Source organism: Notamacropus eugenii, chromosome 4 (genome assembly GCF_028372415.1).
Source record: "Notamacropus eugenii isolate mMacEug1 chromosome 4, mMacEug1.pri_v2, whole genome shotgun sequence".
NCBI classification, from domain to species: domain Eukaryota; kingdom Metazoa; phylum Chordata; class Mammalia; order Diprotodontia; family Macropodidae; genus Notamacropus; species Notamacropus eugenii.
Genome location: NC_092875.1, coordinates 28,654,012 through 28,680,499, shown reverse-complemented (window position 1 = coordinate 28,680,499; position 26,488 = coordinate 28,654,012). Strand labels below are relative to the sequence as shown.

Below are 26,488 nucleotides of genomic sequence, written 5' to 3'. Positions count from 1 at the left end.
TTTCCTTCTCCATATAATGAGAAGGTTGCACAACATGATCTCTGAGGTCCCTTCCAGCACTGTATCTATGGTCATACAGCTTATGGAATTCTTCTTCCTGAAATGTTCTTTCTTTCTATGACTTTTCTTTCCCACACCCAGAGTAATCCCTGTGCTCTAGGTCTTGTTGACTATAAGTTAGAAGAGCTAGGAAAAATGTAGTCTGATTCTCGGGAATGTAATGATCTCTGCTTATTCTAAAATGAGTCTCTGAACTATAGAATTCAGGGTGCCAAGGATTCCCTTTCCTGCATCCTCTTGTGGAAGGTGGTATTTTCCCACAAACTCCTCTCATTGCCAGACCATCATAATTACTAAAAAGAGCTGCTCTTACCACCAACTGGAGTACAACTTGTATTTTCTCCTGAGAAGAATTTAGCTTTTCCTGTTCCTTCGCTTTGGCCAGTGGATTTTTGTAAGTCTTTGAAATGAGACAGCAGCACTGATGATAATGTTGATTTTTTTTCAACCTTTTGTAGAGGAACAAAATAGATTTTTTTCTTAGTGTGCAGTATATTTTTTAAAATTTTACTTAGTTTTGATTATTGCATTGAAAAACAGAATTACCTCAAATGGAAGAGTGTGACCAAATAATGGGAGTGACTTTGAGACAATGTTTTTATGGCTCCAGTCCCTTGTAGATTACATGAATCTATCTGATCTATTTTATGCCAATGTCCATTTTCTGAAGAACAACACATCTTCTTGGTCTCTGATTATTACGATTTCTTTTTTTTTAAAATTTTGCTCAATTACATGTTAAGTTATTTTAACATCTGTTTTTTAAAATTTTGAGTTCCAAATTCTCTCCTTTCCCCGCTCCTTGAAAAGGCAAGTAATTTTATATAGATTATCCATGTGAAGTCATGCAAAACATACTTCCACGTTGCAAAAGAAAACACAGATCCAAAAGCCCCAAATCCCCAAAATAAGAAAAATGAACAAGTATGCTTCAGTCTGCATCCATACTCCATTTTTCACCATAAGTCCTCTGGAATTGTCTTGGGTCATTGTGTTGCTGAGAAGAGCCAAGTCATTCATGGTGGATCATCATACAACATTCCTGTTGCTGGGTACAATGGTCTGGTTCTGTTTACTTCACTCTGCATCCGTTTGTGTAAGTCTTCCCGTGTTTTTCTGAAGCCATCTTGATTGTCATTTCTTATAGCACAGTAAGATTTCCTCACGGTCAGGTACCACACCTTGTTCAACCATTCCCCAAATGAGGGGTAATCCCCCTCAATTCTTTGCCACCACAAAAAGAGCTGCTATAAATATTTTTTTACAAATAGGTTCTTTTCCTTTTTTTTTTTTTTTAATCTCTTTGGGATGAAAATGTAGTAGTGTTAATGCTGGTTCAAAGGACATAAGCAGTTTTATGCCCTTTGGGCCTGGTTCCAAATTGCTCTCCAGAGTGGCTGTATCAGTTCACAACTCTGCCAACAGGGTATTTGTATTCCAGTTTTTCCACGTCCTCTCCAGCATTTATTATTTTCCTTTTCTGTCATATTAGCCAATTTGATGGGTGTGAGTTGGTAACTCAGAGTTGTTTTTATTTGTATTTCTCTTGGTTATTATGACTCTTCACACAGTCAGTATAATATGGTGGAGAGACCATTGGGATTGAAGCACAGCTCCGACACTTAGTAGCTGTGTGACCTGGGACAAGCCATTTAATCTTTCAGAGACTCAGTTTCCTCAAATACAAATTAGGATGTAGCAGTAAGAAGCCTGGATTTGGTATCAGAGCACTTGAGTTTGAATCCAAGTGAATACATCTCTCAGTGCTTCAGTTTGTTGATCTTTAAAATGAGGGAATGGGGCTAGTTGATCTCCCATGTCCTTTCTCCTCAAATGAAATGTGCTGGCTTTAAACTCCCATTTTTCCTTTGGAGAGCTGACATAGTGTGGTAACAGAGGGATGGACTTAGAGGCAGGACATCTGTGCCATGGGTACTGGCCCTCCGACCATGGGCAAAGCTGAAGCATCTCGCTGGCCTTTTACCTTGTGGGGCTAGAGTACTTGGTGAGCTAGAAAACATGGTTCCTATTTCCTGGCCAATTTTCCACTCTCTGTGAGGATGTGTTCTTTGGAACATGGTCTCTCCTTTTTCTTGAATCAGAGCTTGACTGAGAAGTCACTGAGGTCATAAGTTTTGTTTGGTGCACTTGCTAATAGGGGAGGTAGCTTCTCACCACCTGAAAAGGTGCATTAGGTTTGTCTTTGGTGTGCTACCCTAGGGAGAGGTGGGTGGGATATTTTCCCTTTGTATTCTTTCATCTTTTGTACTGTCAGATTTTTTTCATCACAGTTTAAAATTTTCATTTATCTAGCCTTCCAGTGGGACTCTATTTCCCTTTGACTTATTTGAATGGATTTATTCTTGTAGCAATGTAACTGTGGAAGATAAATGGTGTGTTTAAACGAGAAATCAGTTAGAGGAGACAACTCCCTACAAAGCTAGCGTGGGAGTGTTTCTTAAATGTGGCCGTGGCTATAAATTCACCAGCTAGCTCTTGAAAATGTCTGCCCCGGTGTCTACACCTCTAAGTGTCTCCTTTCAAGCCCAGCAAAAGATTAGTACGTTAGCTTTATGAATTTTTTCCCCTAAGGTCATATTCCATCAGATTTTCTGTTTCTTCCCTTAGCTGTTGCTATTTTTCTTTAAATTAAGAATTGTAGCATAGTGGAATGTGTTGAACAGTCGGATGAAAACAGATAAACGTATTCGTTTATATGAATGCTTTTTGTATTCAGCACCAAACAGCTGACATTTGAAAACATGCTAATGACTGTTAAAAAAAACGAAAAGCAGACACAAAGCACTTTATTGGGTATGTTTGCACTATGTCAGGAGTTCTTACCCTGGAGTCCACAAACCCAAGGAGTGCATGATAGATTTCAGAGCATCTATGACCTTGTATGAGAAAAAAATAATCCTATCTTTCTTTTCACCAACAGCAATATAGCTTTTCCTTCACTTGTGAATGCAGGCAGCACACACAATTCTGAGAAGGATGTATAGTCTTCACCAGACTACGTCAGAGTGGGGTGGGACATGCAGAACTCTTGTTCCAAATGGAGTGACAGTCTTATGGAATTTTGAATGTTGGGCAGAATGACCCTTCTGCTGGTGAATGTTTGGGCTGTTTAGTTTGTGTGACTGAGTGTATATGCAAAACCTTTTCTTTTTAATTAGAGTTTGGTTATATTTGTTACATTTTGTATGAGACCAAATATTAGATCATTAGCTTCTGCACCTTTGGCTTCCCCTTCAAGGACTCACTGGAAGGCTTGGGAGAGAGAACCTGGAGTCCAAAGCCTGACTTTATCTACAGTTCAGTCTCAGTCATCTGTGACAAAAGGGCCAAAATCCAAACAGGAAAGCCTAGTTTCAGCCTCTCTTTTACACTTCCAGATCCAATAATGACTTTATAAAAACATTAACAATCATCACATAGTAGGGTTGTCCCTTGCAACATCCAGAAGCATACTGTAGTTTGTAGCCTAATACATTTACCTGACCAGGTAATACCTGTGCTGCTTAAATGGTAGGGAAGTGTTTATGTAAATAGATACTTGCCAGCTAGCCCATTCCTGTTATTACTTGAGTTTTCCAAGGTAAGGGAATGACTAAAAGGGATTTTCCCTTATGTATTGTTTTGAAAATAACTTCTTTTGTGTTGAAATCAGCCATTCACACAGAGCAGAAATCATTTACTTCTCTAGCTCAGGTGTAAGGGTAAGAAAGAAAGCTGGCACAGTTCCCTGCCCATCTCCTTCCTCTTTTTCAGGGAATCAGGGAGTGGAGGCATAGAAGGGGGTAAGGGGGCATGGAACAGTAGGGTTTGCCTTTGGCCATCCCTTTGCTTTCTATTTAGTTCACCAAACACTAGGCAGCTGCCATGATCAGTGTCCTCCTCCTGCTCACGCTCCTACCTTCTAAACCAGGGCATCTGGAATAACAGTCAGACACAGCTACCCCCAAAGCCTCAGGCTACTAGAAAGTCCCCTTTATCTGATTGAAGAGCAATAGATGATCATTAAGGAAGTGTCTCTGACAGCACTTGAATGACCTTCCAGGGCCCCTAGGAGACTCAGCATTGGTGGAAGCAGCCTGGGATAGTGGGTTGAAGTCTGGACTTGGTGGAAGCCAATGTTCAGCTTCCCTCTAGCATTTTAAATTGATGTGACCATGCAAGTCATTTCACTCTTCTGAAGCTATCCCCTTAACTATAGAATAAGGATAAAAATTCCTGTTGTAAATGGATGTGGTGAGGATGTGGGCACAACCACCTTGCAAATCCTGGAGTGCTGTATCAAGGCCAGTTGTGGGGAATGTTTCCAAATCAGAAGTCCTGACATCAGCAAAATCATAGGTATGCCCAAAGCGTTAATTAGGGTTAGCCACAGACCTAGCCACCCACAGACCTCATATAATGAATAAAGGTGGAAGGCATGTCAAGAATTGGTCAAGAATTTAGTTCTCTGCCCTTGGGCAGATTCACATCACTTCACCTAGAGTTGAATGAGTAAGCCCAAATTTACTAGGGATACACATACAAAAAGCAAGCTAGCCTCTACCTTCAAGGAGCTTATCTTCTAATGGTGGAACGCCACTGGTTTGGGGTGGTGACTAAGGAGAAGTATATTGGTCTGGGAAGGTATAGGGATGGTAAAGGAGCACTAGCACAGTTGATTGAAGTGCCTGCCCTTTCCAGGAATGGCCATCTTCATTTGATTACTGTTGCCAGAGCTAAAAGTGGCAGGAGAGATGGTGTACATGAGGATTGTGTGGCAGGGAGGTGGCAGGTCTGGGGCTAGAATGGAAGTGAGGGCTCTCACCAAGCAGCAGTGTAGGACTTCAGGGCAAAGGTTAGATTTCCAGGCCAGACGTGGAGGGTGAAGCACAGCAGCTGTGACAAGTGAGAGACATCAGTAAGAGAGGAGACGGTAGAAATGGCAGCCAAGGCAAATAGTTGCCGCCTTCGTGTGTTCATTCAGAAAGCATTTATTAAGCACCACCTATAGGCAAGGCACTGCCTCAGGCCTTGGGATACAAATGTTTAAAAAAAAAGTTAGGCCTTGTTCTCAATGAGCTCACATTCTCTGGGGGAGGGCGCGGGAGGGACACAGCACCTCACAGCTAAGTATGATGCTAGATAGGGTACGATTGGGGCAAAGCAGAGATCCAGACAAAGGGATCTAGGAAAATATAAGATATGTGTGTGGGGGGGGGTGGTGAGGATCAGAGAAGGCCTCACGGAGAGGTGGCATGTACAGTTACCCTGGAATGGCGATAAGCATCCAAAGTGCAGCGGGAAGTATGGGTGGGCATTTCAGGTGCCAGGGACAAACTGCACAGATGCATATCTGGAAAAGTGACCATACAGACTGCTGCCTAGCCCTATGGGCAATACCTATTTACATGACTAGTTATAGTTTGTAAACAAGCCTTCTATTCATTTAAACAGTTTTTCCATTATTTGCTGAGATTGTGTTGTCTGGCTCAGTGGGGAATTTTGTGTAGCAAAGGACTTCAGTGTGAAGTGGGTGATTCTTTCTTCTGAATCTTCTCCTCCAGTTAGATCTTGCTGCCATTAAAGCTTTTGTTTTTGGTTTTCTTCAAAAGAAATCTTCTAATATTGTCCATCAGGCCCCACATCCTTCTGGGAGACATGCTGTGTCTGGATGGAGCTTGATTGCTGTTCTTTGGGGTTGCCCTCTTGGGTTTTCAGGCCCCAGCGACCCAGGGGTGCATCTTAAAGCAGTAGCTCTGAACTTGTGACTGAATTTCAGAGCACACCTATAGACAAAACCAGTTACTTTTAATCTGAAAACTTCATTGCAATGTGGATTTAAAACAGGTGGAAAATCATTCATTTGCCCCAGATGTCTCCTTCAGATTTATTTTTACACCTTAGAGCCCCCGAATCCGCCATAAATACCTCCAGGAGTGAGCTGTACGTGTGATGCCAGATTGTCTTTATTCATTCTTTTGTGGCTCTAATCTAATTTTGTTCTCAGAGGTGGAAGGCTAGAAGATGGAATGGCCTCAGTCAAGAGCTTTGTCTTGGTGATGCTTCTCATGCTCCTAAAGGAAAAGAGAAATCCACTTAGGGCTCTTAGCATCATTCTTTGGATTCGGACATATTTCCTCATTTAGTTCTGAAGGATTGGGCATTTGTTGGCAGATTGTATTAGGCAGCACATCCATGCGCATCCTAATCAGGGAGATGTGAGTGAAGTAATCCAGACGGCTGGAATGTGTTTGACAAGGACGCTTGCTTGGCACTGCTAGCCTAGCTGACATCACACTGGAAATTAATTACTAACGTCTATTATGATAATTATTCCCTACACATGTGCGTGAAGAGACTTTGGGTTGGTTGCTTATCCTGGTCACGAGCTGAAATATCTGTCTGGGAGAGCCTTTGAAATCAGAGATTTATTGCTTGTGAATTCGATTGTGTTTTTTGTATGCGTACCAGAATCTACAGGCAGCCCTTTCTTTTTTCATCATTCTATCTTGGGCAGAGTCAGAATTGGTAGTTTACAGTCTGGTTGAGTTGTAAGACACTGGCTGTTAAGTAATTGCTAATTCTTCTCCCTTCCAGGGAGGTTGAAATTAAAAAGAAAATGATTTTCTCTGTGGTGAACTATCTGACATGTACGCCAGTATTTCCTGGCATTGTGGTGTTTTCCATAGAAGCTAATATGACACAGGAGGGCCTCTAAAACTCCTGACATTGTGCTGTGATGTCACAGAAGGTGCATATAGGGAAGGGTTGTTTTAAAAAACTCATTTCTCTAGTGATCGAGGAGAGAGGCTAACATTAGGTTTATGTTGGGCTTTCCTTGGGCAGGGACCTTGCTGTGACATTTTCCAAAAGGAGTTCCCTGTTACCATCTTAGCAGACAGATTATTTGTAAGTTAGTCTTTGATTTTGGCCTTGTATGGTTATAATATCTGAGTTTTTTTCTCTCTCTTATTTTCTAAGCAGTATGAAAGAGTAAAGCAGTTAGATTGCTAGATTTGGGTGTAGCCGATATTGCTGTTCTACATTTGGTGATAGTTTACTTCAAGACTTCCAGAAGTCTTCTTTAGAGTATGTTCAAGGTAATTAGGAGAGATCTGCTGACAGTTAAGGGGGGAACTAATATACTAGTGGATTTCTGTACAGATCCTTAGAAATACAGTGCCTTGCTCATAGCAGATCTTCAATAAAAATTTGTTGAAGTAGACCTTCAACAGTACAAAGCCAGATAAAGGTCAGTACTTCCAATCTTAACTTTTGCTGGTGGCCCCCCCTGTCTTAAAGCTTTCCAGAGTTAGGAATGACCTCATCACCTAGCCCCATGCTCAACATTGATCTCCCACAAGATTGGCTTTTGACTGGCATGTACTAATAACAATGGCCATTTTTATCTTTTATGTCATTGACACTGATATTTGTCAGGCCCTAACCAGGTTTATAAGGCTATTACATTGATTTATAAAATGCATCAGCCTTCTTAATCCATTTTGCCTCTTGGGTTGAGCCTTAGAACTTTATTTAGGATCTAATTTCTCTAATGGTTTCCCTAATCATTTATGTGAAATTTGCATCTCCTTCATTTTGCTTGTCCATAACAAGCAGGTGCTCATGGGAGAGTCCGTCAGAACTTGTAAGAATTCTCATTTGTGTCATGGAGTTCTTCGTCTTGCTTGAAGCTATGGCTTTCATAGCAAAGTGATGGGTGATCATGTAAATGAGTACTGCCCAAGCAACCCTCTTCCATCTGTGGAGGTGGGGGGGGGGGGGGAGGTTAAGAAAGGGAATTAGCTCCTGCAAATCTGTTTATTTTGTCATTAATAAAAGGCAAGGGGAGTTGGATCTTTCTTGAGAGACATCAGTTAAAAATGCCAGATTTGAAGTCAGAAGATCTAGGTCTTTATGGAATAGTTCTCTGACAGTAGACAGGCAGCAAACCCTCTTTGGACCTCAATTTCATCTCAACAATGAGAATGTGGGACAACCAGGCATAGTGGAACCAGGAAGGCCTGAATGTAATTCATATCTCAGAAAAATTGGCTCAGGAGTGGCCCTGAGCAAGTCACTCCTTCACTTTTAAATGCTCTCTGTGAGAGACACCCAGCATAGCGGCAGGGATGCCTGCTTTAGAGGCTCTCATCATATGCCACTTCTCCAGGTCAGTGAAAGGGACTACTGACTTAGAAAACCAAAAATTCACATTTTCTCTGTTGTATTCCAAATGACGTTTTAATCTAGTTGGGGCCAGCATTTGTAGTCTGCTGGTGGTGGGCAACTTCAACACTTCTACTTTAGACAGCCCTAAGAAACTCATTTCAAAGAAGGTGCCAGCCTTCATTCCCAGCAGAAGTGTCCTTATCTGAGAGTTCCCCACATCAATAAAGTCATCACTCTCGATTCAAAATGTGGTTAATACAGGGTTGTGATGAGGCTCAAAAAAGCTAATATTTGTGGAAAGGACTGTTTATATCACAATTGTACCATTAATTTAATTGTTGGTATCGTGAATGTGAGATGCTTGTTCAGTTGCTATTAATACTGAAAGAACTGAACGCCATTGATACGGATGTTATCACTCTAGATGAGACCAAAAGACACGAAGAAAAAGCGGCTATAGGGAAGAATTTCCCGTAAGCCCTCTGGGAAGAGGAGAGACAAGAGCTGGAGACTTTAGTGTTCTCCTAAGCATAATGAAACCCGTCACTTTGCATTGCTTGTAATGGGCATAAACAGGCAGAGCCCCATGAAAACAGTTGTGGTTCATGGACAGATACCACTTGTCATTCAGTCAACAAGCATTTAGTTAGTGCCTGCTGCATGCCAGGCACAGTGCTAAATGCTGATGGTATAAATAAAGGCCAAATCAGCCCCTTCTCTCAAGGATCTGAGATCCCAACCACAGCGACATTTATATAGCGCTGGGTACGCTCCAGCACTGTGCTCAGTGCTTTACCACTGTTAGCCCATTGGCTCCTCACAGCAACCTTGGGAAGTAGCTGCCGTGATAGTCCCCATTTTACAGGTGAGGAGACAGAGGCAGAGAGCAGTGAAGTGACTTGACCAGCATCACACAGCTAGGGAGTGTCCGAGGTCAGAATGAACTCAGATCAGCGCGCTCTTCCCTGTGACACCGACATAAAGGACATTTATAGATGTAAGGTAAACTCACACGGAAGGACTTAGCAGGGCAGAGGTGAGGGCCAATGAAGTAGAGAACTCCTCTACTCTGAGGAACTCGGCAAGATCCTCTAAGTCAACGTGTGACTCATGTCTTGATGACTTGAATGTGAGAGCGTTACAGGGAAAGGCAGGGAGACAGGCTGGACAGTAGGGCTGAGAAATAAGAGGTGAAAAATGCCAGACACGTGAGCTACTGAGGAGCCTCCACCTGCAGCTCATGCCAGCTGCTTTTGGTGAGCAGGAGCAAAGTCACAGAAAGTGCAGTGAGTTTAACAAGAAACGTCTGGTTCCTGCTGTTGGAGGTCACTCTTCACGAATAGGGGTTGGAGTCCTCTGTCTCGGTGGTGTCCGTATCTTCCCATAAATGTTTTATGGAGCATTTACCCTTTCCTTTGTTCTTCTTCTTTGAGCCGTCCACCTGGTGTCTCTCCTTGTTGTCGTGCCCAGTCTGCCTCAGGTAGAGGTCCTAGACGTTCTCGGTAACGTCTTCGGGCCGCCTGGAAACTTCAGGTGTCACTGGGCTTGTTGTTCATTTTGTATTTTTGATTTCTTACCTTTTGTGTTCTAGCTATATGCCAGGGTTCCGTGCAACGGGATCATTGAAGTAACTTAGGAAGTGATTCCTGTCCTGTTTTTTGCATGAAAGAGAATTCTGCTTTCGTAAATACATATGTATATATATATATATACACACAGACAGACATGTACACGTATACATGTGTATGTAATATATGTGAAATAACTGTATGTATAACTTACAGTATGTATAGTTATGTGTAATATGTTATACGTGTAATATATAGTATGTATACTTATATGTCATATGACTATAGGTAACATATATAACATCTGTGGTTGTATGCATGTGCCTATATTAACACACACACACATTCACCTATGGATCTTCCTCAGGTCAGAGGTTTTAGAATATTCACAATCTGTGCCTCAGTTTCCTTGCTTATAAATTGAGTGTGGTGGAATGGAAAAGTATTTACTAAATTCTTACTGTGTGTCAAGCATAGTGCTAAGGATTTAGGATACAGATACAAATTAAAAATTGAGACAGACCCTGCTATCTAAGAACTCACTTTCTAGTTGGATAAAACAGTAAAGAAAGTGGTTCAGGTTCAGTTCATGGCTGATGAAAAGGCCAGAGAGCACCTGCACAGCAGGGGGCAACATAGAACCCGGAGTATGGGCCGGAGTCAGGAACACCTGAGTCCAAATCTGCCCTCCGACACTTCCTAGTGGCGTGACCCTGGGCAAGTCACTTCACTGCTGTCTGCCTCAGTTTCCTCCTCTGTAAAATGGGAATAATAAACCACCTTCCTCCCAGGCTTGTTGTGAGCACCAGATGAGGGATAATTGTAAAGCGCGGAGCGCAGGGCCGATGGCCAGGCCTCAAGGGCTTTGGGAGCCCGGCCCAGGCTGATGAAGGGATGTGGGAGGGGAGAGGAACCCTGGAAAAGGGAGGGCTGGGTGGGGAAGAGGCAAGTCTGTGACTCCCCCTGGTGGTGGCAGATGGCACTGCTCTGTCGCTGGCCAGCCCCGGCTCCCAGGCTTTCCAGACTATTTTTATTCAGTGTTGTACTTGCTATACAATAAAACTTGTTCTGGTTCTGCTCCCTTGGCTTAGTTCACGCAGGTATTCCTAAATTTTGCCATACCTGTCCCTTTTGTTATTACTTAGGACACAACAATATTCCATTATGTTTATATACTGCCCTCAAATGTTGGGGGGGTTATTATCCCATACACCCCAGCCAGCTACTAAGGCCTTCCTTTTCTCTACCACTAGCAGTCTTGGTGCGGGAGTGGGGGGAGGCTCCACTGAATATCTCTACACCTCCTCGACCCACTTTCTCCCTCACCATGACTTTTGTCCCCACCATAAGACATGCCTTCTCAGAGAGCACCAGATCTCACAGTCGTCTTCCTTCCCTCATAGTCCTTAACTTCTCTATAGCATATGGCACCGTTGACAATGGCCTCATCCGACTCTCCCCCTTAGCTTCAGAGAAGCCGCTCACTCCTGGTTCTTCTTGTCACAACTTCGCCTACCTCCGCTGGTACAGGGTATGGCAGTTTTCAGAAAAGGGCAGTGACCAGAGGCAGCCTGTTCCTACGCAGTCTTGGGGGCCCCAATATTTTGGCTGCAAGTCTACTTGGCTGTTGTTACTGCTGCTGCTTACACCATCGTAGCAGCACCCATTTATCAGATGAATTGTTGTTGAGTTCAGTTGAGCCCATATCACCCTACTCTGAGTCAAGTACTCTTCCCTTTACATCCTGCTTGAGATGACTGCTTGATGCATAGGAGCTTTGTTGGAGGATAAACCCTTAAATTTCATATTCCTTAAACCCAGACCAGTTTTTAAGAAGTCACTTCACGTGATTGTGTGGAGAGAAAAAACTAGAAGTTGAAATCAGTTTTTCCCCAGCTTACCTCTTGTTCCTTAGAGTCAGGTCAGGTTAGATCACAAGTCATTGGTTTGGTCTCAGTCTAGCCCTTTGTAGACATCTGTCCATATCACAAAGCCCCCAAGCCTGGCACAGTCCTGAGAGGTTGGCAGCACCCACCCAGGAAGGGGCCAGGACGGGAACAGCAGGGGTTGCAGGTGCATTGGCAAATGATGGGCGAAGCTTACCCAGTTCTTGCCTACATCATGCCTGGCTGCATTGAGACATACTGTACCATCACTGAGATAGCTCAGCTTCACAGGGACTTTCATTCCGATTGGGACTTGAGAAAAGAAAAAAGAAACCTAGGAAAGATATGGGGCACCTGTTTTGTGGGTCATTCAGATGCCGTGCGGTGATTGTAAGTTACCCAAGCAGCGTAACCTAGGAATTATCAGATGGCTTCTATTTAAGGGAGCTGAAAAGATGTGGCCATTGCCTTACTAATCAAGTTCTTCAAACCCGAGAGATTGCTAGTTAGTTCTGCTAAGCGCACCTGAGAGGGTTTGCCAATAGAAAGTCACCTCTGAGATGGCATGAAAGTCAATTTTCCACATGTTCACAGACATAACTGTGCCTGCTAGCCCTTTACGCTATGACTTATCTCTGGCAAGGACTTGCAAAATAGTCTCTCTGGCTGATTGTCAAAAATTACATCATATCGGAGTAAACTGCTTTTAAATCAAACATCCATTATTCATGCATATTAACTGCTTTTTTATTTTTTTATTGGCTGTTTTGTGTGTGATTTACTCTTTTCTCTCTGTCTCCTCCTCCCTCCCCAATTGTCTGTCTCTCTCATCTACTCCTTTTAAATCTTAGCTCATCTGTGAATTTATAGAGCCCATACACTTAGCTTTGTGTATGAACATCGATATGCTGACCCTGCGTTTGGTCATAGTTAAATTTCTTATTTTCATACCTCATATTTATGGGGGTCAGAATAGCAACTTGGGACGTTTACACTAGCAAACTGTACCCTGAAGACCTGTAAACCTTGTTCTTTTGTGTCCTTCACTGAAAGAGAGTAAGAAGGAAAGATACATGCGGCAGTCATCATTCTGTGCATCATCATGTGTGCTAAGCAGTATTGGGACAACTGCGCTTATGGATTGGCTGAATCTGTTAGTTAGTGGGAAACAGATTGGCTGAATTTGTTGATTTGTATACATGAAAATACACTTACGGTAAAGCTCCCCTATCACTGACTAAGATAGAATCAGGGGATGTAGCCGAAGCAGATTTCTGCAGAAGCATCTGTTCACTTACAAGAGGAAAGCTGGAATGTGCCTTGTGCAGCTCCATCCAGCATCTCTGACACAATGTACTCTTCAGTCGTGGAGTCTGGCCTCTTAGGGATTCAGAGACCAGATAAGATGAGCGTGTCATACCCACACGCACACGTGCACACAGATGCACAGAAGCATGTATTATGTACACACAAACATAGAGATATGACTGTCTATATGCACACAAGAACACATGTATAGAAATATACAGATGAGATATTACATCTACCTGTACATACGTATGTATATATATACATACACACACACACACACACACACACACACACACATACACATATACACACACACAGTCTGACTGGTTGGTTCAGGGAGATGTCCAGGGTTTCTTTCCTTCCTTGGGTGGAGCTGAAAAGCTGAGCCATCGTAGAATTGGTGCCATTGTATGGTATATGTTGACACTTTGGGAGTTCTTCACATGTCTGCTTAAACGACCCTCAGGTGCTATCTTCTTGGTGTATCCTTCCCTTGCCACTTTGCCCCCTTCCACTGAAATCGTTGTCCTCCATTTTCTCATAAGTTAGAATGAAAGTGGACCACAGAGGTCATCTAGTCTATCCCCTTTATTTTTCGAATGAAAAAACTGAGTCCAGAGAGGAGAATATACTTGCACAGGGTCATACAAGTAGACTGTATTAGAGCTGGGACTTAAACCCAGGACCTCTGGCTCCAAATCCAATATTCTTTCCATTCTGCCATACTAGTTCTAGTCTATGCACTTAGGATGTTAATTTAAAAAAAAAGACATACTAAATTAATCCATTAGAGAAGGACGTGGCAAACCACTCCAGTATCTTTGCCAAGAAAACCCCAAAGATGGTCACAGAGAGTCAGACAGGACTGATCATGGATAGCAACAGCAGTAACCAATAGTAGGTTCTAATTGTGTTCTCCTCGTCTTTATATCCTCTGCACCTGCACAGCCTCTTATCCTTAGAGTATGGTCTCAATCAATGTTGGTTAAATTAATGGAACCTCTGTGTTTCCAAAGTGAGAATTACTTGTATAAACTCGCTTGGAAAGCCAAGTGGTCCAAGTGAGTCAGAGATCCAAATAACTGAGGCTGTAGCATATCATCCGTCACTCAGCAAACATTTGGGTGTGTGTGTGTGTGTGTGTGTGTGTGTGTGTGTGTGTGTGTGTGGTGTGTGTGCGTGTGCATGTGCATGTGTGTGGTGTGTGTGTGTGGTGTGTGTGTGTGCGTGCGTGTGTGTGTGTGTGTGTGGCATTGTGCTGGGTTCTGGGGACTGAAACAGCATTAGGCATGAAGGAAGTTATAATCTCATTTAGGAGCTATACTTTGTCTATAGGAAGATGATATGTTAGAGACAATCGAGGCTACAGGAATTCAGATGAGGGAGAGATTATCAAGAGCATGGGTGCTGAAGGAGGCTGGACTTGGAAGGAAGAATTTAATTTAGAGCAGTCAAGGAGAACAGAGAATATTTCAGGGAGAGGCAATGGCATGAGTGAAAAATTCAGAGGCTAGAAACTGTATGTTACAGTTGTGGTATAGTGATTAGACTGGAGAGGGGAGGGGAAAGCTTGTGAAGGAGAAAAGATTGAGTGATAGAAAGCTTTGAATGCCTAGCTAAAGACTCTGGACTTTGGTCTCTTAAAAGCTAGGCATCATTGAAGGATTTAAGTAGGGCAGTGACAGTGAAAGGAGGTTTTTAGTAAGCTCCATTTGGTGGCGTTATAGAGTGGATTGGTACAAGGTGCAAACTGTGTCTAAGAAAGGTGTTAGAAACCTGCTGTATGGATGTGTAGTGAGGGGGAGATCGGGAGAGATCACAGGGGAGGAAAGAGATGGGTTCAAGGTTTGAAAAGTCCATGGCAGTCTGGAGGAGACCTGAATTGGGCAGGAATAATTTTAATTTGTTGTTTAGTTTGCTTCAGATCCTAAAAAACTAAAATGAGTAGGTTTGAATCTGGAAATCAGTGCCCCTATTGTGGTCAGTGCCATCTGTCTCTTTTTAAAAGATAATGCTACACACACACACACAGACACAGGTGTGTCTGTGTGTGTGTGTGCGTGTGTGTGCGTGCATATTTATACAGCCAACTTTTCGTACATATATGTTTGCATGTTTATGGGAAGTTAGTTGTTAAGTGAACTTCTACACATTGAAGCCTCTTGTCCCATTGATTCATCTTTACAAAATCAGAAATCATTCTAGAACAAAAATAGGCATCGCAGGTCACTGGTATCGGAACTTCCAATGTGGAAACTTCCCCACCTACCCCCCACCCCCCCAGTGCAGTTATTATTTCCTTTGGGCCCAGGCTGTGCCTCAGAGGCAGGACTTGAATTCATGTCTTTCTTGACTCTGGGGCCAGTTCCCTATCTCCCGCTCCATGGTAGGCCTCTCTGGTAAAAGAATAACATTAGGCAGTCCACAAGTGTTCATTCAGTGCCTCCTGTGTGCCAGACACTGGCTAGAAGCTGGGATACAGACCCAGAAGTGAGCCAGGCCTGGCCTCAGGGAGCTTCCATTTGATCGATGGATCCATGTGCACAGATGAGAATAGACAGAATACTGGCAGGGAGAGGGGAGCTTCTTTGGGAGGACTCTCAGCCCCTTCCGAGTTCTTTACACCATTTGTCTGGAGTCTATGCCTAGATACTCTGCTGTAGCACAGTCTTTTTGTATAGAAAGAAAAAAGAATGCTTTACTTTCCATTGACTGTGCTTTAGTGCCTGTATTGTTTTTCTGTTCTGTTTTTGCCTTTTTTGGCCTTCTGTGCTGAATTCCTAGATTTGGGTAAACCTGATCCATTATTCCTGCCCCATTAGAGAGAGCTCTTGAACATTCATTCATTCTTGTTGAAGGGGACACTCCCTCGGATTGGCTGAAAGAAGTCATCCGTTTATCTGGTTTATCTGGATCCTGGATAATCTGTGGGGTAATCTGCTGGACCCCTCTGAGGTTGCGTTCAGTTCACACTGTATATGTCTTATACATACCTAGATACCTCATTATTGTTAGACTGTGAGCTCCTTGAGGTCAGGGACTGAGTTTTGGCCTGTTTTTGTATCCTCAGGGTTTAGCACAGTGTCCAGCACATTGTTGTCACTCAGTTGTTTAGTTGTGTCCGATTCTTTGTGACCCTGTAGACTGTAGCACACCAACACTGTCCGTAGGTTTTTTTTTTTCTTTTTCTTCTTTTTTGGTACCAGTAGAACCCCCATCCATCCCCATTCTCTCTTATTGGTTCTCCCTCCCTATCTCCCACCCCCACCCTACACACCAAAGCCCATTGTTATAACAATTATATTTAAGCAAAAGCAACTCTGTCCCCCACCTACCTTTCTAACCTCATCTTTTATTTCTCTTCAGAAATCCTCTGGGATCCACCCATCCTCGCCCTCTTTGCATGTCCTTCTATGTAACTCCATCCCCATTCTTCAAGCCTTCGTCCTGGCTGACCTCCGGCCTCTCATGCCCTCCTTCCTCACCCCCACCTCACAGAGCCCCATTTCCTTTCCCCCAGCAGCTGCTGAGCTCCCCTTCCCAGAACTATCTTGTGTTCATTCTGGATGTGTTCGCATGTGTGCCTGTGGTTTCTCCTGATAGAATGTAAGCGCCTTGAAGGCAGGAACTGTTCCATTTTTGTCCTTGTTTCCCTTGTCCTAACAAAATTCTTGGAACATAGGAGGGAAAGAAATGGTTGTTGATTGACTTATGGATGAAATCTTTTGCAACAGCTCCTCCTGCTTGGAATATGTTGTTGCACCTGCTTGCTCCTACCGTTGCCCTTTCCATTGCTTTTAATTTGTAATTTGTAATTATTCTGTTTGCTAGAGATTGTAATGTTTGAGACTCTCAGCCATACAGATATCCCTGGGAAAATGCTGGTATTAAAGAGATGAGCATTTGTTTGAAGGAGAAGTTTGGAATCATAAAATAACTTGGCAGTTTCCCCAAAGCACTCCAGGCCCTTCTCCTCCTCCTCTTGTTCAGTTGTGTCACTTGAGGTGGACACGCACTGATGGGTAAGCTTGTGGATTTTCATTTCAGCTGCACATCATGTTCTGGATGAGAGCATTCCGAGTCCACTTGGGCTTTCCTGTGTGATTAGTTCATTAGTCCCACTCTTTTGGAGTGATCAGGGGTCTCATTTAGGAGATTATACACTGTCACAGGACTTGCTTGATGCAGTCAGCTCAATGTCATCCCCAAACAGAAGCGGATGGAAGCTGACTATTCTAGAGCAGGAGGCCTTTTCCTGCTTGAACTCCAGGCATGAGCTCTGCTGTGACCACGGTGAACGTTATTGATGGGCATATGCCTTATGCTTTCCTTGAGGTTAATGATCATGGGGTAGTTGAACAACGTTACTTTTCCTTTAATCTTTAAAGATCTTGTATAATTATCTTGTATAATTCTGACATAGGCCTAGGAGGCACATCGTGGGAGGAGAGCCTTTTGACAGCATTTTGCTTTACCAAATTAAAAATTTAAATATATTAGACTAATAACCAGCACAGTATGATTGTCCATTCTCTATACCTTTTAGTTAATTATATAATGGGAAAAACATTGTTTTGGAATATCACCTGTAAAACCTTCATTTCAATACCTTCATCAAGGATGTCATTGGTACATGTATATATTAATTTCATGCACATTTCATGTAGATGGAAAAGTAGGTATCTGCATGGGTGGTGGTCCATATTTTGTTGGTTCTCTCTCTCTTTTTCTCTCTCACTCTTTCTCTCTTTAAGAGAGTGTGTGCTGAAAATGACATGATTTTTAAGGCGCTCAGGGGCACTCTACCTGGAGAACCAGTCTCTTAGTGCCTTAACAGTCATATCATTTCCAGCATACACTTTCTCTGTGTTCCCTTGGTCTGCTCTAAATGCTTTCCCCATTCTTACTTTCTCTGCGTTTCCTCTGGCAGCCTACCTGGGACTGTGATGTTTGCGTCCTTGATAGTGAAAATGTGTTGTTCTAAAAGTCTGCAGATCTTTTCCATCTTTCACTGGTGGTATATTACAGGGCCCAAGCCCTCATCATTTCAAGGAAGTCTCATTTATGGATTTGTCAAGTTTACATTGTAGACTGCAGTTCTGAGGGGACCAAGGAAGCAGTCCATTGACCTCGATCTCACGATCTCACGCTGTATCTCCAGTCACTCTCTGTGGAGCCCTCACTTTTTCCTCCTCAGTGACCATCGATAGAAAACAGTGCTGGGGTATACTAGGTAGTTCAGAGCATTCTCAGAAGGTATTGGGCACACCTCTACCAGCACACTTTGGTGTCCCCCACTACCTCCTTCCTGGTTCTGAATCCCTTCTCCTTGCAGCTTATTGTGCCAGCAGCTGTGGCACGGGCAGTGGAGTGAGACTCCCAGGAGAAGCAGCTTATATGTGTAGGCAGTAACCCAGAGGAGTGACAGCAGGTGGCGTTGGCCGAGTCTACAAGGAGAGAGGTTGCTTTTAGTTGTTGGCAGCTGCTGAAGCTGTGCCCACCACCTCTGGGGCCTCCGGGGGCATGTGCAGGCAGAAAGGTAATGAGGACCACAAGAGGAGTGGGAGCAGTGAGCAGAGACCACAGTACATCCTTTAATCCCATTTCTGAATTGTGGGCAGTGCCGCCATTGTTTCATTAAAGTGTGTAGCAATTGATTGTACATTAGGATCATTCCACTTCCAAAACTGTGTCTGTACCAAGAATGTGAAAAACTAAAAGGAGGAGGTCAGAGAATCTACAACTGCCATGGTGTAAGTTAAGAGACTAAGATGGAAACGTAACTCACTGATACTTGGAAATGGGGGAAACCTTTCTGGGAAGCTTTTTGAAAAGGTTCATGTTTCCTTCAACTACACTACCCTCCATATCTGTCGCAATGAAGAATTTTAAGACTCTGAAGGGGGAGAGAAAGCCGTAACGTTGCCTTCCTTATACTTGGCAACAGTTTCAAGGCTTAGCTGTGAGGCTTAGGGCAACTTCATAATTTCTGTAGAAATGTGCCTGGTGTCCACTTTTTTCCTATTCCTTATGACACAATTTGTACTTTTAAAAAATTCCCTGACATCTATTGATTTGGTGGTCACATTAGTGCAGAACCTTTTCCCCAAGACTTTAGCTCTGGGTCAGTTTTTCCTCCTTTCTAACCCACCTCTTTCTCAGTACATCTGTCTAAGGAGAGTGGTCACAAGTTTCAGACTCGCCCAACTAGGGTAATAAAGAGAAAAATGTGTCTAATGCATGGTCTTAACAAAAGGGAGAATGTGAGCATGAATAATTAATTTCACTAGTCTGTGGCAATCAGATAAAATGAAGTCCCATTTGCTCAGCCTTATTAAAAGAGAGAGAGAGAAAGGGAAGGAGGGAGAGAGAAATAGTAAAGGTCGTTAAGGGACTTGTAACATGGAACGAATTGCCTCGGAGATGGATAATGTGTTTTCTAATCTCTGTGGTCTTTAACTAAACGTAATGGTAAAGGTACTCTGGATATTTCTAATTCATTGAATTATTAAACATTCTAGAGAACGCTTGACTCTTAACTACTAACTTAGAAGTCTTAACAATGAAAATAGAGAAAGTCTTTTTGGGGAAGAGTTTAGGTCAGACTCATCAGTTAAGAAAAATCAGTCTCCCTCTTAAAAGAACTGAGAGGAAAGGTGAGGGGGCTTGTCTAATCAGCATATCGGATATCAATCCAAGATTCACCATGGCCTTTTTATGCCTTGGGCACTCATCCATTCTGTGTGCTTATTTTTCTTTTATAAAAGAATACTTTATTCTTTGCAAAAGTACTTTGAAGATGTGTATAATAAATGTAGGTGATGCAAAGTTGAAATAAGTACAGAATTCTTATGGGCATAGTAACCAAAACCAGTACTATTTTTTTTTTCTCCAGAGCCTTTGAATGAATTCCCTAATTATATTCTCTTGGGTTATTAATTGTCAACGAGCGTTGTTTCATTATTAGATTATCTGCTTATTGATCTGAGAGAAAAATTACTGGAATTAGAAGTTCATCTCACTGATGCACATAAATTTTTTATTTTCAGTTATTTCCTAGATCTTTTTCTTTAGGCTTGAATCAAAATAAGCTTGCCCATTACTTTCCGAAATTGTAAGCAATAGTAACTCTAGCATTGTATCAAGATTTGAGGTATTGATTATTTCTCTAGCTATTTGGGAGAAAAATAGGTTTGACATGTAACAGCTGGTCCTCAAGGCAGGGACAGTCCTGCTCATTGTGTCTGTTTCTGTAACATACAGGCCATCTAACATATACAGTACCCTTCAAAGCCTGTGGTAAATAAATCCAGGAATTGAAACCTAATACTTTGATTCAAAGTCCAACTCCATGGTTATTCCCTCTTTTAGGAGAGAAAGGTAGGTTATTCCATGCTGTTCAGATCTGTTGTCAGAGTGCAGATCTACTGGAAATAAAAATTCACAAGCTAATTAATACTCAATAGTTGAGCATCATTTTGTGTATCTGGCTTAAGGATGATTATGGATCATAAAGCTATAGCTGGAAGGCCATCTTGTCCACCCCCTTATTTTGCAAATGAGGAAGCAAAGGCTCCAGGAGGAGCAGCTAGGTGGCATAGTGAATGGATAGAGCTCTAGCCCTGGAGTCAGGAAGACCTGAATTCAAATCTGGCCTCAGACACTTACTAGCTGTGTGCCCTGGGCAAGTCACTTCACCCTGTTGGACTCAGTTTCTTCCTCTCTAAAATAAGCTGGTGAAGGAAATGGCAAAGCACTCCAGAATCTCTGCCCAGAAAATCCTAAGTGGGTTTGTACAAAGGTCCACCATTACTGAACATCCTAGAGTGGAAGTGATTTGCCTAAGGGAGTAAGCACCTGAGGTAGGGTTTGAACCCAGTAATTTGCTCCTTCTTTTGTGGCAGAGCTTTTGCTATACTGGCCACCAGAAGAGACCAGTGAGCCCTTCTCAGTGGTTCTCCTGCTCTGCTTGTCTAACTCAGCCTCTAGCCACCCCCTCTTGCACCTTCCTTGGATGAATACAGTGTTGGACCTGCCTCTGTAAAGGAATGTTTCCTTTGACCTCAGACAAGAGGCTGAGAGTTATTCTAAAATATTACCATGTATGCTCAACCTTTCCTGACAAGGTAAGACTTACTGCCTTATCATCATAAAGAAATCAAAGTCAGTAACCAAGTGTTTTTCTGCAATGATTAATTTTTCAGCAAATTAACAGGATCTCAATGGGTTCAGTGCTTCCTGAACAATGGTTGGAAAATTGTGGAGGAGGGGAGAAGGGAGACTGTCTGTGGGGGTGGTGTTTTAAAAACAATCTTTTAGTTTCTACTTGTGTCATGTTAGTGTGGAGCTGCTTCTTGGGGTCAGGGTAGAGGGTTGGCATAATCCAATGGCCATACCCTAGCATTCGGTCCTGATACTATGAACACTACCTACATAAATTTTGTTGTTCAGTTGTGTCTGACTCTGTGACCCCACTGGGGGTATTCTTGGCAAAGATTTACTAGAGTGGTTCGCCATTCCTTCTCCAGATCATTTTACAGATGAGGAAACTGAGGCAAACAGGCTGAAGGGACTTGCCCAGAGTCACACAGCTAGGAAGCATGTGTGGCCAGTTTTGAACTGAGGTCCTCTTGACTCCAGGCCCGATGCTTTATCCACTGCACCACCTAGCTGCTCTTAGGCCATCTAGCTTCCTTTACATAAATGTAGACAACATAATATTAAATAACTGCTGTAGCTGCTTCTTCATTTCCAAAAGTACTACTGGAAGGCTTCGTTTTAAGCAGTTCACCATTTCTAAGAGCAATTTCAGTAGCCAGTGTGACGAATTATTTGGAAAATAATTTTTAAAAAGGAATTGTGAAGTCCATTTTTCCCTACCATGCTGCTTGATATAATTCAGGCCTGTCTTAGAGATTTACATTTTCTGAACGTACCATTTGCTTTCCTACTCTGTTACAAGATTGGCAAGCCCTGGAGACTCAGCACCCCTTCCTGTATTTTTAACCTCCTTTACTTCTATTCCTTGAACATAGTGAGCACGAGTAAATGTTTGTTGAAGAAAGGAAGGAATTGCTTGGCAGCTAGTAAATCTGGCCTCAGAGGCTTACTGACTGTGTGACCCTGGGCAAGATGCTTAACCTCTCTGTGCCTCAGTGTCTGTGAAATGGGGATAATAACAGCACCTGCCTCCCAAAGTTGTTGTAAGGATCAAATGAGACAGTAACAGTAAAACGCTGAGCACAGTACCTGGAACTTAGTAGGTGCTTTATAAATGTGCCCTTCCCCTGCCTGCATGACCTTAGGCATGTTGCATAAATATCTGGGCCTCAGTTTCCTCATCTGTAAAATTAGAGCAATGAACCTGGTCATGGGCTCACAGATTTTAGAGCAGGGAAGGACCTTGGGGACCACCAAGGCCAACTCCTTCATTTTATAGATGAGGAGAGTGAGGCCCAGAGAGATGAACTCTGAATGACTGAGCCAGGATTAGAACCTAGAGCCTCTGGAGGGCTCTGATCTCACTCCTCTTTGTCCTACAGGTGACTACGGTGCTGCTGCTTCTCCTGCTTCTATTCTGAGCATCTTTCTTTTTGGTGTTTCTAGGGGGCCCCCAGTGCCTACTACTCACAATCCTTTGTGCATTTCTCCTCTTGGATCCATCTCAGAGATGGCTGGCAACTTTGCAGTTAAAAGTTTCTGCACAGCCTTTCCTAGACTCAGTGAGCACAGTGACTGCTTTCTCTTCCTTTTGTCGTGTTTCTTAGCCAGCGAGAGTATTTGTCCTTCAACTTTCAGAGTCCCCATAACATCATTATCCCGGGGAAGATTGGAGAATCAACCTGTAAAACATCTTTAATCCAATCTGAGGGTATCTGATCTTGCCCTGGTTTATCCGAAAGCAAAAGGCACTTGTACGGACCTGGTCCCTGTTATGTTGGGTCTGTGTATACAGCTGCTGTTCTTTTTCCTGACAGATACTGCTGTACAGCCTGCAGACGAGTCAGTGCCTGGCCACACTGGGCAGCTCCCTGGGTGACTTCACCTGTGTCAACCTCCGGAACAGTCCCCCACACCTGCTGGTCACAGGCAGTAAGGACAGGAGGTATGTTGGAACCAACAGTAGTGCTCTCTAGAAACAAATGGCTCCCACCTTCAGAATTCTTGGTCATTTTCTCCTCCTTCTCCTCCCCTTCTTTCTCCTGCTCCGCCTCCTGTATACACTGCCTCCTTGAGTTTGGAGAACCTGGTATTAGGTAATTGTTGAATATCTTTGCCTTTCTGCTTTCTTTCTGAGAGCATCATGGGAAGGTTTTCTTTTAAGCCATTTGGTGGACACAGTTGGTGAAGGGTCCAGAGAGACCACTGGGAATATTTTTTCCCCCTGCTGCAAAATTTGTCTGGCATTTAAAAGCTCACTTTCTGATATTAAAAACAATAACCTAAGGGATGAATCTTGTTCAGTAAAATGAGTTTGTTTGCCAAATGATGTCAGGAGTGTATTTCAGAGCACTGTGGTGTCCCTCCAATGACCAAAAGAGAGAGAGAGAGAGAGAGAGAAAGAAGGACTTTATATGAACAAGTTCCAGGCTCTATTTAGCTGATTAGCAGCCTTCCCTTTAACTCGTTGGCTTAGGGAGTCAGGTTTTCCCTGTACGGTATCCACTGCCAGCAATGGGCGCACTGGGAACCGTCAGCACGAAAGGATTAAAGTGTTTGAAAAGACCCTCTGAGTCCAATTTTTATGTTTTCTTTTTTTCCCCTTTTTTGTTTTTTTGGCTAGTTATCTGCAGTGTCTGATCCAGTGCCCCAAAGAGATGTGGAATGGCGAGGGGCCAGTGTCTAATGGCACCCCTCCTTTTCCCAGTGCTCGGCACCAGGCTGCAGGTGGTGGTCTGGTTTGGTGGTGGGTATCAGATTGTGAGGCGGATACTTTCTCTTGCCAAATCCCAGACCTCTGTCCCGCCAGTGCAGCAGCTTGCAAAAATAATTATTTTATCAAACAATGTTTTCAGCACCCCCCTCACCAACCCCTCTTCATTTTTCAGGGCAAAGATAATGCAAGCACACTGCATACTTTGTTGGTAAAGAAAATACTCGGTCATTTTTCTTAGTCGTCTGAAGACAGCTGATGTTTGATAGGTGTAACGTGATCATCTAGCAAATGGGCCAGGCTGTTTTTCTCTTACAAAGCCAGGTTTGATGAGTGGCCTCCCCATGTGGCCGAGCAAAACCAAACAAATCAATTTATAGTTTCAATCTCATGTATTAGTGTTACCAACGCGAGCGATGTGTTGGTTTGTGCAGGGGCTACAAAGAACATAAGCTTATCTGGTACCTCTCTTCCCACTGGGACTTGGCAGCTATTCATTTTCTGGGACAGTAGATGCAGAAGGCTACTTGCGATGTCCAAATGAAAAGCTCTGGGATTATAGATTTATTCGTGCAGAGTTTGTTTACAGCATGAGCATTTGGGGGTTCAGTCACAGCTAGATTCACAGGGAACCAAAACAGTGGAGCAGAGGAGAGACCCCTGCTCTCTGCATACACAGACCCAATTAGGGACCAGGGGACAAGTTCTGAGCCAAGTTGTAATACCATTAGCAGCTGCACATTGGATTGTCAACTGGGAGGCCTGGAGATACTCATAGAGCAGACTTCTCCCCCAGAGCAGGGATCCCTAATGAGGTGCCCCACCCCAAAGCAGGAGCCAAATGTAGTGTGTGAAAGGGCACTCTTGTCACTCCTGAGTCTAAAATCTGACCTAATTATCTGCCACGTTAAGCCCATTTTAATAGGAGATGATACACCTGACAAACATTTTTAAATCTCTCTCTGTGGGTGAGAGTAGCAAAGTTGTGATTGTTTGTGGGGCCCCAAAGAGAGCAGCTTCAGATCCCAAAGTGGGTTCCCAGAGCAGTGGTGCTGGGGCATTTCTGATGGCATGTGGACCAAGAACATACTTGCTGGGATGAAAGGAGTGACTTTTACTAAAGTTTATTGGAAACATCGACTCTGGGGCAGCGGGAGGCTTTTCAACAGTAACAATAATATGTATAGGAAAGGGAGGGAATTGGTAAGCTGAGTCATCTTGGCATCTCAGGGTCAGGAAAGAAACTGAATGTATTCTGGAAAAAACTGGCTCAGTGAAGGTGATGAAGATCACGTTTGTCAAGTATGTGCAGTAGCGGACATGATAATGACAGCGACAACTGATAGAATCTTTGCTCTGTGTTGGATGCCGTGCTAAGCACTTGACCAGTATTATCTCACTGGATCCTCACAGCAACTAGGAGGTAGATGCTCTTATGATCCCCATTTTGAAGCTGAGGAAACTGAGGCAGACGTAGGTGAAGTCACTTGCCCAGGGTCTCATAGCTAGGAAGTATGCGAGGCTGGATTTGAATCTGCTCTATCCACTGCACCACCTAGCTGCCTCATTATAGCTAAGGTGTACATACACCCTTCCACCCGCACCCACCCCGACATGTGTGCATAGGTAGAGAGATAGATCAATATCTGTCTATATATACACACATCTGTAGCACTTGAAGGTGTGTAGAGCCCCTTTCTCTGTATTATCCCTTCTGATCCTAATGCAGTTCAGTTCCATCCCTGCTTATCAAACTTGTTTGTCCCAGATACTGGGGATATATGGAAACACAAGAAAATCCCGCCCTGTTCTCAAGGAGTTTAATGTTTTATTTTAGAGAGAGGGGAATGTTTGGGGCCCTGAGAGGAATAGGAAGGACTTCCTGGGTGTCATTTAAAAAATCTGAAATTACCTTTCTAATGTGAAAAAAACAAGCATTGTTGGACCATAACTGTGCTTCCATAAATAGCATTAGAGCAAAAACTCATAAAACTGTTCAGATATTTTAACATCCAAATTAAGGCCAAGTGTAGAAAAAAAATGAAAATGACTCAGTTTGAGTAATTATCAACATTGATTAAAATAGGAGAGGACCATTTCTGGGAAGGTTAGGTTCGATAATTTAAAAAAAAAACCCTCCAGGTTTCCAAAGCACTTTCCCTCCTGTCTACTTGGTGAGAATTTTTCTCTCCATTTCCCAGATGAGGAGACTGAGGTGAAGTCACTTGCTCATCACATGCCAGGGAGGGTCTGAGATGTAGGATCCAGGCCCCACGGCAGGACTGTGTCCCATGCCGCCTCTTATAGCTTATGTTTTTTTCAAGAGCTCACATTTCCCATGATGCTCTATGGTTTGTCAGTTCCTTCTAAGAACTCTATGAGGTGGTAGTATGAAGATTCTTCTCCCCATTTTACTGGTGAGGAAATGGAGGCTCTGAGGCTAAATGACTTGCCAGTTAGCAGCAGAGCCCAGCTGAGAACCTCAAAGCTTCTTCCTTCCAAGTCCATGGCCAGTAACCGTTTCCCACTACATCATGCTGCTTTTTGAAACTCCTGATTAATGATTACATTGACTTCTAGAAAAGCAGGGGCAACCCCATGTGTAGATGAGGTCTGAT

At 43.2% G+C, this 26,488-nt stretch overlaps 1 protein-coding gene across 3 annotated transcripts in view; it reads left to right on the top strand.

Moving 5' to 3' along the window:
* FBXW8 (F-box and WD repeat domain containing 8) overlaps positions 1–26,488 on the top strand; it is a 119,364-nt gene that overhangs the window by 81,103 nt on the left and 11,773 nt on the right. For all 3 annotated transcript variants that reach the window (XM_072600329.1, XM_072600328.1, XM_072600327.1), the window contains one exon: positions 22,975–23,102. In XM_072600329.1, coding sequence (XP_072456430.1) covers positions 22,975–23,102 — 128 coding nt within the window. The remainder of the gene's footprint in view (positions 1–22,974; positions 23,103–26,488) is intronic.